This window comes from Aquarana catesbeiana, linkage group LG07, assembly GCF_042186555.1.
Source record: "Aquarana catesbeiana isolate 2022-GZ linkage group LG07, ASM4218655v1, whole genome shotgun sequence".
NCBI classification, from domain to species: domain Eukaryota; kingdom Metazoa; phylum Chordata; class Amphibia; order Anura; family Ranidae; genus Aquarana; species Aquarana catesbeiana.
Genome location: NC_133330.1, coordinates 165230767 through 165247336, shown reverse-complemented (window position 1 = coordinate 165247336; position 16570 = coordinate 165230767). Strand labels below are relative to the sequence as shown.

General features: G+C 43.8%; 1 protein-coding gene across 2 annotated transcripts in view; it reads right to left on the bottom strand.

Moving 5' to 3' along the window:
• The window catches only part of ATF6 (activating transcription factor 6), a 202756-nt gene that overhangs the window by 66949 nt on the left and 119237 nt on the right, over positions 1–16570 (bottom strand). For both annotated transcript variants that reach the window (XR_012235302.1, XM_073592844.1), the window contains exons 10-11: positions 13423–13551; positions 9612–9728 (exon numbers count right to left, since the gene is read on the bottom strand). Coding sequence is in view for 1 of the 2 variants with exons in the window: in XM_073592844.1 (XP_073448945.1) it covers positions 9612–9728; positions 13423–13551 (246 nt within the window). In the remaining variant the exon portion in view is untranslated. The remainder of the gene's footprint in view (positions 1–9611; positions 9729–13422; positions 13552–16570) is intronic.

Below are 16570 nucleotides of genomic sequence, written 5' to 3'. Positions count from 1 at the left end.
CTTACAGATCTGAGCCATGGAGGCCTGTTGAAGCACTGCCCAAGAAGCACTAACTGCCCTGGTAGAGTACACTTTGACTTGAAAAGGTGGAATCTTACCCCTTAAATCATAAGCCTGAATTATAACTTGCTGAATGTACTTAGCGACAGTGGATTTCGACGCTGTCTGTCCTTTCTTAGGACCTTCTGGCAGTATAAATAAGACATCAGTGTTCCGGAACTAAGCAGTCGTCTTTAAATAGACCTTGACTGCTCTCACCACATCAAGACAATGTAGTGACTCTTCCCTGGAACATGGTTTTAGAAAAAAACAATGGCAGGACCATATCTTTGTTCAGGTGAAAACCTGAGACCACTTTTGGCAGGAAACCTGGATGAGGGCGCATCACCACTCTGTCCTCGTGAATAAGAGCAGCCAATTCCGAAACTCTCCTTGCTGAGGATATAGCAACCAAGAACACTAACTTACTTGTCAGAAGGACTAAGGGAATATGCTGTATCGGTTCAAATGGCTGTTTTTGTAACACTGACAAAACTAAGTTCAAATCCCAAGGGTTCAAAGGTGACATACTGCCCAGCAAGGCAAGGACAACATAACTCAGGGTGCAAGACTGGGCCCTAAATATTCATGAACTGGTTGCTGGCAACAGGAGAGGCTCAGATGGCCGGAGGTGACAGTCACTGTAGGCAGGCAGTAAACACCAACCAAGGAAGATCCTCATGTCACTTTGGAGGAGCAGCAGTGACGGGTATTAGTTACTTTCAAACACAGCCTACTTACAAACTAAGTCTTCAGAGACTGGGTCACACCAAGGCTGTTCTCTGCCTCTGGACCTAAAGAACCACTAACCGTACACTCAGGTCTGGAAAACACCACAATGCAGAGCGCAGTGCCATAGGGCACATGCAAGGAGAGTCCCCCAACTGTCCAGTTCAGCAGGGCCCAGATATGGCCTCTAAAATTAATTCTGAGGATACGCTGATCCAATAAGCAGTGCATAGAGAACTGCTCACGAAGCATACAGGAAAAACTAAAAAAATAAAAAAAAACCAACAACATAGGTGAACAATTCTCAGTAGAAAAAAGGTAAGAAGGCATCCATCCTCCTAGGATACTAGCAGAAAACAGACATGCTGGGAGTAGGAGGGGTTATACAGGAGGTATCAACTTTTTTTTTTTATAAAATTCTTCTGTAAGCAGTAGTATACTCCAATCTCTGAATCCTGTGTTCCTCAACGAACAAGAAAGAATATTTTTTTGCCCAGGGACTACTGCTGTCCACAGCACTCTGGAGAAACCAATAGTAGTCAACTAGTAGATATTCTGGATTGGGTTGAAATAAGCAAAATCAGCAGTAAAAAAAACTACAGAGAGGGCAACAGAGAGAACTACTTTACATCTTTCTTATGCCTCAGTACCATTTCTTTGCCGTAACCTGCCTTTGCTAAAAGAAGAGAGATTTTGTAGAGGAAAAACACTGAAGGCAGAGGAGTGAGTAGATCACTGCAGTAGAGATATTTATACTCCTAGGACCCAGGAGGAGTTTAGAAGGCCCACATGTGGCTCATGAGATAAAACTGAATACCACTGCTATGAACCCTGAAAAGATTTTAGAAAACCTTATTACTGGTTCTAGGACGTTGTGGTAAAAAAACAAGAAAAGATGCTGATGTCACAAAAAGAGCCTAATTGATAGTGGTTACAAATTGGAAACATTTCTGTTTCTCACATTTCTAAAAAATTATATAAACAAAACAACTAAAATTGGATTCAAAATCTCGACTGTGGGTGAGAGAAAACTCTTCTTCTGCGTGCTTGAAGTTCATGTTTTGCTTTTCCCATGCAAACTGAAAAAGATCAGGATAATGTGAACTGTCAATGAATCACATTGATGCTTCATAAATAGCACTAAAGAACTCTAAAATAAAAACAAAAGCTTTGAAAAAGGATTTTCCAGCTTCAACACACAGGCAATGTGATGATCAGCCTACCCTACCTACTGATCGTTGCTCAGCACCACTGCTCAGGTCTCCCTATGCAAACCTCATTAGTGGACTTTAATTCGAGACAACAAATGGAAGCCCATGTCACATTAGCAGTTATACAGTTTGCTCATGCCCCGAACAGAGGTCTGTCAGACTCAGACTTCTGCTGGAATGTTACATTCATAGTTACAGGAAGTCCCTGAGTTATGAACACAGTAGGGACTGTAGGTTTGTTCGTAAGTCGCAACACTGCATTTGTAAGTGTAACTTCCGGTCGGAACACTGCATTTGTTAGTGTAACATCCGCCTGTGCATGGATGTGGGATGTTCCAGGCACTTGTTATGTTATCTGGGGCTCTTCTGGCCATGCAGTACATGTAGTACTGCAGTATGGTATATGTCCAGAGGTATCCAGGAACAGCGTGGAGCACAAGTGGCCGGCATTAGAGGGTCGTTCCTAAGTAGGAGTCGTTCGTAACTCGGGTGTTCGTAACTCGTGGACTGCCTGTACATAGTAGGGGAGGTTGAAAGAAAAAAAAAAAAAAAACACAAATCCATCAAGTCCAACCTATGCGTGTGATTATTTGTCAGTATTACATTGTATACCCCTGAATGTTGCGGTCGTTCAGGTGCTTATCTAATAGTTTTTTTAAACTATCGATGCCCCCGCTGAAACCACCGCCTGTGGAAGGGAATACCACATCCTTGCCACTCTTATGCCCCGTACACACGGTCGGATTTTCCGACGGAAAATGTGTGATAGGACCTTGTTGTCGGAAATTCCGACCGTGTGTAGGCTCCATCACACATTTTCCATCGGATTTTCCGACACACAAAGTTTGAGAGCAGGATATAAAATTTTCCAACAAAATCCGTTGTCGGAAATTCCGATCGTGTGTACACAAATCCGACGGACAAAGTGCCACGCATGCTCAGAATAAATAAAGAGATGAAAGCTATTGGCCACTGCCCCGTTTATAGTCCCGACGTACGTGTTTTACGTCACCGCGTTTAGAACGATCGGATTTTCCGACAACTTTGTGTGACCGTGTGTATGCAAGACAAGTTTGAGCCAACATCCGTTGGAAAAAAATCCCAGGATTTTGTTGTCGGAATGTCCGAACAAAGTCCGACCGTGTGTACGGGGCATTACAGTAAAGAACCCTCTACGTAGTTTAAGGTTAAACCTCTTTTCTTCTAATTTTAGTAAGTGGCCACGTGTCTTATTAAACTCTCATCCGCGAAAACGTTTTATACCTATTGTGGGGTCACCAGCATGGTATTTGTAAATTGAAATCATATCCTCCAGACCCTTTATTAGCTTTGTTGCCTTTCTTTGTACTTGCTCCATTTCCAGTACATCCTTCCGGAGGACTGGTACCCAAAACTGGACAGCATACTCCAGGTGAGGCCGGACCAAAGTCTTGTAGAGTGGGAGAATTATCGTTTTATCTCTGGAGTTAATCCCTTTTTAATGCATGCCAATATTCTGTTTGCTTTGTTAGGCTCAGAAATGGCATGCAATGCCAAGTTGCTACTATCATCTACTAGGACCCCCAGGCCTTTTCCATCCTACATTTCCCCAGAGGTTCACCCCCTTGTGAGTAGATCGCATTCATATTTTTGTCACCTAAATGCATCATTTTAAATTTTTCTACATTAAACCTCATTTGCCATGTAGTTGCCCACCCCATTAATTTGTTAAGATCTTCTTGCAAGGTTTCCACATCCTGCAGAGAAGTTATTGCCCTGCTTAGCTTAGTGCCGTTCCAAAAATACAGAGATTGAACCGTTTACCCCATCCTCCAGGTCGTTTGCGGACAGATTAAACAGGATTGGTCCCCAGCACAGAACCTTGGGGGACCCCACTTCCCACCCCTGACCATTCCAAGTATTCCCCATCACCCTCTGAACTCGCCCTTGTAGCTAGTTTTATTTCAAAAAAGTTTTTATTTTGAGAAAAAAGCAGAAATACATAACAGTATTGTACTTTGTCAAGAATAGGCTTTACAGAGTAATGCAGTGTCAATACAAAAGATATTAATACATTTGACGCAAACTAGCTTCAATAGGGATCCATAAGGAAAGCCGCCGTCAGCCACTCATGGGAAGAGCCCCGACCCGACACCCCTCATGGGAGCACACTGTGCCTGGTCGAGGAACTTTCCCCTGATCTCAGGGAGACGAACTCTCCCCACTGACCCTTGAGCCCTCCCTAAGGGGGGAAATTCCAGGAGGTGAGTGGAGAGTAGGGGGTTGGGGGGGAGGAAATCAAGAGACTCCCTTCTTTACCATTTACGTAGACACTATACCATACTACCATAAAAGAAAACAAAAACCATGAAGCTGTGTAGAACAAAAACCGAGGTCTGAAAGAGACCTAAGAAAGATAGGAAAGTAAGAGGAAGAAAGGGGGAGGAGAGTAGGGAGGGGGATGGGGGAGTGGAACATCACTCTTGCGTTAATGATTTACTCTATACATTACCGCTAGGGGGGTCTAGAGGAATTCCCGCCAAGCGGGCCCATGGATTCCAGGTGACCTCAAATTTCGTCATAGTGTCCTGAATTATACTAGTGAGTTTTTCCTGGGACATAATCCAGGATATTTTCCTTTTGGCGGCTGGGAGCGAAACTCTCGGTTGTTTCCAAGCTCTGGCGATAGTGAGTTTAGCCCCTAGTAATACAAAGTGAGCCAGTCTGCGAGAGGATTTCGAGATCCCCTGGATCGGAGCATTCAGAAGGGCAATCTGGGGAGTCCTGGGGATCCGAGACTCAAGCAGTTCCTCCAGAAGGTTAAATATCCTTTTCCAGAAGGAACGAATTCTGGGGCATTCCCACCATATGTGAGACATGGTGCCCTTTAGTTGACAGCCTCTGAAGCAGAGAGGGTCAGCCTTTGGGTACATTGTGGCCAGTCTAGATGGAGTATAGTACCATCTGAAGATCACTTTCAGGCTGGACTCAATTAAATTGGTATTGAGGACATCCTGGAAGGATCTAAAGCACGATCTTTGCCAATCTTCCAGCTTCCAATTGAAGCGGAACACGGATTCCCAGGCCTCCATATAGGACTTTTTTGAGTCTGGCGATATATAAGTGACGAGTAGATCACCGAGATCCCCACTCTCTGGTCCCCGGCCTGGCCACACCACATCTCATATTCCGAAAATTTTGGTGGGCATTCTTTGTCTTTGCAAATTGATTTTAAGAAATGTGAGATTTGGCCGAAACGGAAGTTTTCAGACAGGGGCATTTCTAAGGTTTTGAGGCAGTGTTTTAGCGTAAATGGGACTGCAGCCGTGAAAAATTGTCCTATCCTGTAAAGGCCTTTGTCTACCCACCACTTGAAGGCCATTACATTGCTTCCTGGAGGGAAGTCTGGGTTGTTATAAATATGCTTGAGGGGTTTATAGGCCGAAACTAATGCTGTTGTAAGGTGTCCCATAGAGCAAAGAAGTGTGAAAGTGTCAGGGCCATTACAGAAGGTCTGCTTCTTGGGGGTAACCATAGGAGAAAGTCTAACATGAAGTTAGGAACTGCTTGTTTTTCTATAGCGACCCAGTCAGGTTTCTCTGAGTTAAAGTATACTGCTGACATTTGGGCCAGTCTGGCAGCTTGGTAGTACTTGTAGAGGTGGGGCATACCCATTCCGCCCCTCTTCCTATGTAGGTAAAGGGTTCTTTGGGGTATTCTGTACCCCACCTTGCCCCAGATGAACTTTATCAGTTTGTAGCCAGTTTTAAATCCATGCACTCACCCTATGGTCCATGCCAACATCTTGTATATAGTCCCTTGTCATCCCCTTCAAGAGCTTGCATACTATTGATGTTAGGCTAACTGGTCTGTAATTCCCAGGGATGTATTTTGGCCCTTTTTTAAGTATTGGTGCTACATTGGCTTTTCTCCAATCAGCTGGTACCATTCCAGTCGGTAGACGGTCAGTAAAAATTAGGAACAATGGTCTGGCAATTATTTGACTGAGTTCCCTAAGTATCCTCGGGATGTTCATGCTTTAGATTATTAGCAAACTGTTTAAAGGCCAAGTCAACCTTTTAAAAATAATAAATACACATTTTTTTTTTTGTAAGGTAAAAAAAATGTGCGTTCATTATCTGTCATGAGCGATCTCGGGTGCCCGGCAGTCATCGTGCCTGCCGGGCACTTGCATTGGCTCCGAGCACACGCTGCGGGCCCATAGTGGCCAAAAGGCCAAAGCGTCGTAAGGCAACGTCGTTTCGCCCAACTGTGCCATTCTGCTGCAGTAAAAAGCAGCGGCTGGTCGGCAAGCAGTTAAACCGCATGTTTACTTGATCCTATGCTCATCATTAGCCTGTTACTCTGCTTTTGTCAGTCATCGACGTCTACCCATCTGGAACCTGGACTCAGATCAGGCACGATCAAAACAATTCTAAACAAATCATTAGCCTGCACACTGGGTCTACTGACATCTGTGATGAGAAAATAAAAAAATAAATAAATGGAAAAGAAAAAAATAGTCTCCCTACACTGCAGTGTAAAGCATCCAATATAAAGAACATAAAAATAACACAACTAATTGGGCGATACATTGCTTGGGGGAACAATGTTACCTCTCTCTCACTGGTTCGCTCGAGTTGCCATAACCTCCGGATAACCTGGCTTGAGTACACACAATTACATTACCTTAAACAGTTCTCCTCCTCGGACCTACTGACGTGGCATCCCACAGAGTTTGAGTCACTGCTGTCTGTGGTCACGGGGGATTTCCCTTGTGACAGACCTAGCCGGGAGAGAGACTTTTAGAGGGGACTGTATGCTAGCCTCTTGCCGATCGGCCCTGGCATTTGGGGGAACGGTGCTCTTTGTGAGCTGTATGCCTGGGGACCCTTGAGGTGGTATTACTGTGGATTCGGGTCCTGGTCCCCCAGGACACACAGACTCTGGGGACCCTGGATTTGCCATACTGGAATAGTGACTGATTCATACCGTTGGGACTCCTACTGTTAAATGCTAATGCCATCAATTCCAGCTACCTGTCTGTTGTCTGCTAAAATGTGTATTGTAAATAAGTCTCTAGTATGGGATCTAAGAGTCATTAGATCCCATTGTTGTTTGTGTTTAATTAACTCTGCTATTGTGATAATGTTGATTGGATTTTCTGAACTACAAGACGGCCAGTCTGGCCTATAGGTCATGTCTGAGTCATCTAGGCTGTCTAAAGGGATTAGTTAATTAGCTCATGTTAATTAGGTTACAGCTGTATTGTTAGAGTAATATGAGTCGGAGGTATGCACCTCCACTTTTAGTGTATAAAAGAGCCTGTATATTGCAATAAAAGAGATTCCTGTTTGAACTTACATTAGAACGGTACATAGCTGAAGTTCTAATCCCGGAACATTGGATGACCGAACCATCAGACGTTGCAATCTGATTCAATAGCTGCAGAGGAGTGTCGGGAGAGTGGAACCGAGGGGCTCGTTACATCCCTCCCACCCTTTTTTTTTTTTTTTCCTACCTCAATATGCTCATAGGAACATTTGGCTCCCTACAAGATATTTCTGGGAACCCTGCTTTTGTCTGCTTGGTTCAAATGCATTTACATCCCCAGTGTGATTTTATGTTGTTCCTCCTTTTTTCAACATGTATCCTACCCATGCTGTTGTCAGTTGCCCGGTTGTACACTATTCACATGCACTGGTATGTCTGTTAACTGTACATGGACCTACTTATGTCTCGAAGGTCTATCATGTGAGATGTTCTTTTTGTACTTTATGTTGAAAACTTAATAAAAAGATTAAAAACAGAAAAATAACCACAACAAACAAAACCATAACAGCAAATTACTGCAAACAATAGTTGGCTTTTCCTTTAGGGTCGGTTCACACTACAACGACTTGGGATCCGACTTGTCAGCCCTCAAGTCGCCCCAAGTCGCTTGACTTTGGGAAATGCATTAAAGTCAATGAGAGCGTCTCAATGTACACTACTGAAGTCGCTCCGACTTCAGAAAAGGTTCCTGTACTACTTCAATCCGACTTCTAGGCGACCTGTACCCATAGAATTCAATGGAAGTCGCCTCCAAGTCGGATCTTCATCTATATTGAAGCGACTTTACAGGAAAAAAAAATAGTTTACCCAGGCAAACCCCTCCCTCCCAGAGAGCTGATTATTCTGTGATTGGGCACAGCCAAAGTCGCCTGTCCTGGAGGCGACCTGAAGCCGCGTTGTAAATTGCTTAAAGTCGCGCTGAAGTCGCGCTGAAGTTGCCTTGCAAAGTCGCGCTGAAGTCGTGTTGCCCCTGTGTGAATTGAGCCTTAGACTAGATTACGATAAAAAATAAAAAAATAAAACCATGCTACATACAATGGGGGAATTTACTAAAGCTGGAGCAGCTGTAATAAGCAATCTAGCTTCTAATTTCCAATTGTTCAGTTAAAAGGGACACTAAACCATATCATTCTCCAAAAATAATCTTTTTTTCTGTCTCCTTATAATATATTCTGCGAGTTCCAAATACTCTTTTCCCCCTTTGTTTGGAACCAGCAGTGTATGTTTGTTCAGTCATGTGTACTACCTCTACGCATACTACAAATCGCATAGCTGCTTCAGCCCCGGAAGATTTGACCCCCTTCCTGACCAGAGCACTTTTTGCGATTGGGCACTGCGTCGCTTTAACTGACAATTGCGCGGTTGTGCGACTTTGGACCCAAACAAAATTGACGTCCTTTTTTTCCCACAAATAGAGCTTTCTTTTGGTGGTATTTGATCACCTCTGCGAAAAAAAAAAAAAAAAATAAGCATATATTGATTGGTTTGCAAAAAGTTATAGCGTCTACAAAATAGGGGATAGTTTTATGGCATTTTTCTTTCTTTCTTTTTTTTATTAGTAATGGCGGTGATCTGCGATTTTTATCGTGACTGTGACATTATGGCGGACACTTTTGACACTATTTTGGGACCATTGTCATTTATACATTGATCAGTGCTATAAAAATGCACTGATTACTGTGTAAATGACACTGGCAGGGAAGGGGTTAAACACTGGGGGCGATCAAGGGGTTGTGTGTCCTAGGGAGTGATTCTAACTGTGGGGGGGATGGGCTTCCACTCACATGACAGCGATCACTGCTCCCGATGACAGGGAGCAGTGATCTCTGTCATGTCATAAGGCAGAACGGGGAAATGCCATCTCCCCGTTCTGCGGCTCCGTGACACGATCGCAGGGACACCGGCGGACATCGAGTCTGCGGGTCCCGCGAGCACTGTAACGCTGTACATGGCGCACACCCACTAGCCCCACCAATTAAAAGGGGACGTTCAGGTACGCTCATTTGCCCACCACTGCCATTGTGCCGACGTATATCGGCGTGCAGCAGTCGGCAAGTGGTTAATCTATAGTCTCTAGTCCATTTTGGGAGTAAGTGACATATAGCAACATAGCCATCCTCTAACAGAAGCCAGATCACAGCAGTGAAAGAAAGGAATTTGGATTTTTCAAACTAGAGTTTAGTGTCACTTTAAACATTGAAAACTAAATATAGAAGCTTACTGGTTTGAGTTTCCATGCACAGCAAGTCCAGTTTCTTTCCACTCCAATCACAGTAAATTTCCCCCACTGCATTTTTATATACAGTAATTCTTACTTACCTAAGGGTTTCAGTTTGGTTGATATGGGGTCGACAAGGAGGAGGAGCCGGAATGTAAAGTAATGGCTCCTCTTTCACAACCATCAATGCCTTTTCAGTTGACATGAAATGTCGAGAACTAAAAGCCAGAAAAAAAAAAAAAAGGAGCAAGAAATCAATCATATGACGCCCAATAAGGATAACAACCACCGCCCGGCCGTCATTCTGCTATAGGCCGGGCGGGAAATGGTGAAAGTCTTTAAAAATTAAACCATGGCTTAGGTATAACAGAGCTCAGCTCTTTGAGGACCCTTGAATGTAAGCCAATGTCCACCATGGGTGCATTGCCACACTCCTGCAAACTGTTCCTCCAGCTTCCTGCCTGTACTGAAGTACAGGACTTTCAGTTAGGCCCATTTCACACTGGGGCGGTTTGCAGGCGTTATTGCGCTAAAAATAGTGCCTGCAAACCGCCCCAAAACAGCCTCCGCTGTTTGTTCAGTGTGAAAGCCCGAGGGCTTTCACACTGAAGCGGTGCGCTGGCAGGAGAAGAAAAAATCTCCTGTCAGCCGCATCTTTGGAGCGGTGAATTCACCGCTCCTGCCCATTGAAATCAATGGGACAGCGCGGCTATACCGCGGCAATACCGCGGCTATAGCCGCGCTATACGAGTGGGTTTAACCCTTTTTCGGCCGCCAGCGGGGGGTTAAAACCGCACCGCTAGCGGCCGAATACCGCGGTAAAACAGCGCTAAAAATAGCGCTGTTTTACCGCCGACGCCCCCTACCGCCCCAGTGTGAAAGGAGCCTTAGAGAACTGGAGGAAGCGTCAATGGACTTCAAATACATCGATTACAGTAGTCATGTTTTATTGGGAACTACAAGTCTGTCTGCTGCGGCGGTCAAGATTAGTAGTTCGTTCATTCTCAGATCTCTGAATGACTGACGCAGATGTGCAGGCAGAGCAAATTTCAAGAGTGACAGCAGGAGAGAAGTTGAAGAACCTATGTGGTGGGGTTCATTTGTACCATGTTTAACCCTAAATATGGGTGTAACAGTGCAAAAAGTGAAGTTAACCTTTAATGAACTGTGAACCCTGCACTTGCTGGATAACTGGGGAGAATTTAAGGATTTGCAATATCCTAGCCTGACCCAAATTGACCAGTAGCTGTTAAAAGTAAAAATTTTCCAATTCAAGTGAAAAATATAGCAGAAATGAATAAAACAAAACTTCTCCTTAGGACACCAAACTAAACTGGGCAGCTGTGAGGTTGGAGGAATTATCGCCTCAAGGAGCCTTGCCTTCAGTTTTCTATGTATCTAGTATCCATTTCAGTTGTAGAAAGCAATATAATTTCTTATTTTCAAGTGGTGTCGCTCAATGGACAATAAAGAAAAAAAAAAACACGTGGCTTGGTGCAACTAAACTAGATTAGACTAAACTAGACTAGTGGGAATGCACAAAGAAAGAAAAAAAAACGCACACTTGGTAGCACCTCCTGGTGTAAATAGAGCCTAAAGCCTCGCAAACACGGGCCGCATATCGGGCGGCATCGACCGGTTCAATAGAAATTGGCAGACATTCGGCCCGTGTGTACTGCAGCCGGTCCGACTGTCGAAGGGGAATGACAGAAAAAGGTCTGCTGGCTGGAGTGTTCTGTTGGGGGGGGGGGACACAGGGGGGCTGTCCCCCTCTGTCAGAACACAGTAACACAGCAGGGAAGGTCGCGGTATTAATATTGGATTGTTAGTACAGCGGCTCCGACCTGAGCTGTCAGTTTTTTTCCCCGTTTAGCCCGCTGGGTTGAATATATTAAAAAAACCAAAAACAAACAAAAAAACTGCAGCGTGTACTAGGGGTGTTGAATATAATCGTAGCATTGATGCATCGAGATTTGGGTGTCCACGATGCGGCATCGATGCTACGACCGGCATAATCGATTGGCGGGTGACGTCATCCCGACTTGCCCCTCCCCTCCTGGGAGAGCACCCCCATCATACTCTGCAAGTTTTAAAATAAATGTGTCTTAACGAATCCCCTCTTATAATATATTAAGAGCCCCACTGTTCAAGTGTACATGCCTTTTAAAAATTATGTAGCGATATAAAGCATATTTCAGACTGTTCCTCGGCGCTCATGTGACTGCCCGGCGCACAGCTCTCCTCTCTCATCTAACAGCTACAGCGGGCGGGGCTGAGAAACCTCCGCTGATGTCAGCTGAGAGGAGAGCAGCAAGTGGTCAGGCGCGTCTGAGTTACATTTGAGCTGAGGAACAGTCTGAAATATGCCGTATTTAAACTACATACAGTATTTTTTTAAAGGCATTTACAGTGGGGCACTTAATGTACAATAAGAGGGGATTTGATAAGGTACAGTTAGTTTAACAGGAGTAAGCAAAGTACATACAAGTGTACTCTGCTTACAACTTGTACTGACTGTGTGGGAGAGTTCAGCTTGTCTTCCCCATTCACACATTCCACGATGTTAACTCCTAGAGTGCTGGAATGTGCAACAGGGAAAAGCTGAAATATCAGCACTGAGAGATATGTGAAGTTCACTGTATTCTGTTTGTCAGCAGGAGATTCCATCACTTCTGTCCTCCGGGCAGCAGTGTGTTTTTCTACTGTGTGAATGTCTGTACCCTGAGTGCCAGTGTCACTGATCCCACCATCCCTCTGATCCCATCCATCCCTCTGCCACTGATCCCTTCCATCCCTCTGCCACTGATCCCTTCCATCCTTCTGCCTTCGATCCCTTCCATCCCTCTGCCTTCGATCCCTTCCATCCCTCTGCCTTCGATCCCTTCCATCCCTCTGCCTATGATCCCTTCCATCCCTCTGCCTATGATCCCTTCCATCCCTCTGCCTATGATCCCTTCCATCCCTCTGCCTCTGATCCCACCATCCCTCTGCCTCTGATCCCACCAAACTTCTGCCACTGCTCCCACCAAACTTCTGCCACTGCTCCCACCATCCCCCTGCCACTGCTCCCACCATCCCCCTGCCACTGTTCCCACCATCCCCCTGCCACTGCTCCCAACATCCCCCTGCCACTGCTCCCAACATCCCCCTGCCACTGCTCCCAACATCCCCCTGCCACTGATCCCAACATCCTGCTGCCACTGATCCATCACGGAATCAAATCAAATCGAATCATAGTCAGGATAATCGTAATCGAATCGTGAGACCAGTGAAGATGCGCACCCCTAGTGTGTACTAGGCTTTAGCATTATGAGTGAGAACTAATGCACAAAACCACACTAATAGTTGTACCAGATAAAGAGCTGCCAACATAAATCAGTGTACTCACACAACCCTGACAGAGAATAAATCAAATAAAAATATATATGTGGCGCTATCCTATCCTTGTGTACCAACTCCAAATCTGTGAACCAAGATGATCACAAAGTGCTAAAGTGCACTTGATTATTCGCCCTATTGTATATGCACATTGCACTTTTATGATTAGGATTCATTTTTTAGCACTTTGTGATCATCTTAGTTCACAGATTTGGAGTTGGTACACAAGGATAGGATAGCGCCACATATATATTTTCATTAGACTTTAGCATTACTCCAGACCTTACATTTAATCAGCCTCAGAACCTGTGTACTTAACATGTCTCATGTTTTAAAAGGAGACAGACAATCCTAGATTTACTAATTCTTCAGTGATAACTGCATTCACTTCACAGCACTAGGCTAGAAGTGCAACAAAACAAATATTACTTCTGCAAAATATGCATATGCAAGGTAATGTTAAGCTTTGCAAAATACAATATATAAGGTTGATAAAAAAAAAAAAATGATGAAGATAGAAACTCATAAAATTACCTGAAATCACTTTGTGGGGTATCCTTGTCTTTCACATTGACTTTGCCAGGTGAAAACTCTAGCAGGCGTCTATTATGATTAACAGCCCTGACCTCCATGTCAAATTCCCCAGAAGTGGATTCTAAAACGCTATTAAAAAAAAAAAAAAAAAAAGAAAAGAGAAAGGAGGACAGTAAAAAATTGGATTTTTGTACTGATCATAAAATCTATTACTTGGACTTCATTAAAGTGGTTGTAATTGTAAAAGTTTTTTGTTACCTTAATGCATTCTCTGTATTGAGGTAAAAAATCCCTTTTAAAATCATAGCCCCTCTGCAGCCCCCCAAATACTTACCTGAGCCCTATCTCAATCCAGCGCTGTGCACATCTGCAGCAGCTCTTCTTCCCTCTCTCTCTCTGCTCTCACAGTCTTGGCTGAGAGCAGCAGAAGCAGTTTGTTCCTGTTGCGGTCAGTCAAAACCTGTGAGCAGAAAGTAGGGGCTGGGGCAGAGCCGAGCTGTGTGTCTGAATAGACACAAACAGCCCGGCTTGGGATCGAACACGAAAGAGTGCTCCCATAGAAAGCAGCTTTCTATAGTGGGCACTAAGCAGTGGGTTAGGAACCTTTTTTTGGAGGGCTTTTTTCCCCCTCTGTTTTTACCTGGCGACTTGGCCAGTAACACATCTCCTGTATTAGAGTACCTCCACTCTGGAATAAGGTGCACCGGAGCACCAATGGACACAGCATTGTCAGTCTGAGGGGAGGGGAGTGTTAGATGGACCAGCAGATTTGGACACTAACACATTGAATTCAAACTCCAACTAACACTTAATAAGCAATTACAGCAAACAGTTTATTTTTTTCCTTTTTGGACAATGCTTTTACATAAATAAATAAAAGCTGATCACTGTAGGCAACCCTGTCAGATTCCCTGAGGAAGTCACGAGGGTGCGTGACGTAACGCGTAGGATACACGTGAGCCGACGCAACCAGAAGACATCACTGTTGCAGACTGGAAGCTTCGTAATAGGTGACGGCGGTACGCCGTTCAGTGCCGTTTTGAATGACCTGTACAGCGGTTTTGATATTAAACTGGATTTTCTATCACTACTACATGATTGGAGGCCCCTTTTTTTCCCCTTTTCTTTCTATATGCATACCCGGACCTGGAGTCGAGCTTGACCCGGCTCTACAATCGACTTCCATCGGCCGGAGACATCCATTGGTCTTTACTGCTATCCACCATCTCGATCATTAAGACATTTACCTATGCCTGTTGAGGTAAGGGCTCTGTGAGCACACTGTACCATCTGTACCATCTACTATTACCTACTACATTTATGGAGAAGATTTATCAACATTTATGCTCAAATGTTTATGTTTTTCGGATTCATTTATTGATTATTACTTATTTTTTATTGTGATTTTCACCACTTTTTTGTGATTTTCACCATTTTTGACCGCCTACATTATTCATATAATATTTTTTGGCACTGATTAGTATCACGTTCACGTAATAACACCGTTTTTGTGTTTTGAGCTTCACATGTGGCTATTTAGCATTATGATTTTAGTAATATTTTTTCACATGTGTAATTATTTTGCTTGCTATTAGCATTCACTATTGATGTATTGGTTTTGTGCGAAATCATTCTGTTTTTACAACCCTGTCAGTAGTATACGGTCTCAACCATAAAACCGCTATATCTGCAGGTCAGCTTGTTCTTTTGAAAAAGAGACTTAGTGGCTGGATCTCCAGGTGAAAATAAAAGAAGAAAGCCTAAAAAAGAAAACAAATGCTGCCATCACAGTTAAGAATTGGTAAGCAGCAACATAATGAATGAATGTTTGCTTTTGGGTTTAAAACCGCTATAAAGGCAGTGACAGATGACCTGGAAGAATGCACAGGGATTCTCAGAAGCATGATCAGTCAGTTTGGCATACCACATATGCCCAGGCCAGTTGAGAGCTATCAGAATCACCAGAATACCATTCCTCTTGATCTTGCGGAATAACTGAGGAAAGAGTTTCAGAGGAGCATAGGTGTAGATCAGATTATACTGATCCTAGAGAGCCACCAAAAACGTCCATTGCTTATGCAAAACAATTTCTTCAACTGGAAGCAAACCTGTTCAATTTGTTGCTGAATCTATAGGCTAGAAGGTCTAGATCTGCCATTTCCCACCTGTGACACAGGTCCTGAAACACTTTCAGGTGTAAGGGCCATTCTTCTGGGTCCAGATACTGCGCTTGTCTGCCTGCCAATGGTGAACAACTAGGATTTACAAGCCGAAAAGACTGAAAAATAAAATTTCTGCCCAGGACAGAATCTTTTCTACCTCTCTTACCAAAGCAAGACTTTTGGCTCCTCACTAATGGTTGATATATGCCACTGCCGTGGTATTGTACGATTGCCATTAAAACAACCTTTCAGTCTGGTGGTATAGTGTTGTAGGGACAACCAAATAGCCCAGAGTTCCAGAATGTTGAGCAGAAGACAAGATTTCTGCTGAGTCTAAGATCCCTATACCAACAAGTAGGGCTGCAACTAACGATTATTTTCATAATCGATTAATCGGTCGATTATTTTTTCGATTAATCGGATAAAATCATTAAAAAAAAACGTAATGTGCCATTTTTTTTGTTTATTTAAAAGTAATGATGAAAAAACTGAGTGTTACACTCAAACTGCAGAATAACAAACGTTTAACATTAACATTACACAACTTTGCAGTAGTACAAAAACAACAAATATTCTGAAAAGAGGTGAACTATAACTGTTCATGAAACTTTGCATTTGAATGTAAAAAAGTTAACATGTTAACATGCTCGGGGCTAAGGCTGGCTCTCTTTTTACAAACGATGTTGCCTGCAGCAGAAAAGGGGCGCTCTGATGGAGTGGAGGTGCCTGGGATGCACAAGAAGGATTTCGCAAGTTTTGCCAAAGTAGGATATTTATCTTGGTTACCCTTCCACCAATTCAAAGGTTTTCCCTCCTTCGGAAGTGGCTTCTCAGCAAAATAAGCCTGCACTTCATTTCGGACTTGCGTGTGAATATCCTCCTCAAGTTGCCCCTCTTCCTCTTCACTGCTGTCCCCAGACTCAAGGAGTATGTCAAGTAGAGAATGAGATGCTGTAGATGTTGAAGGCTCAGCATCTCTAGTTACA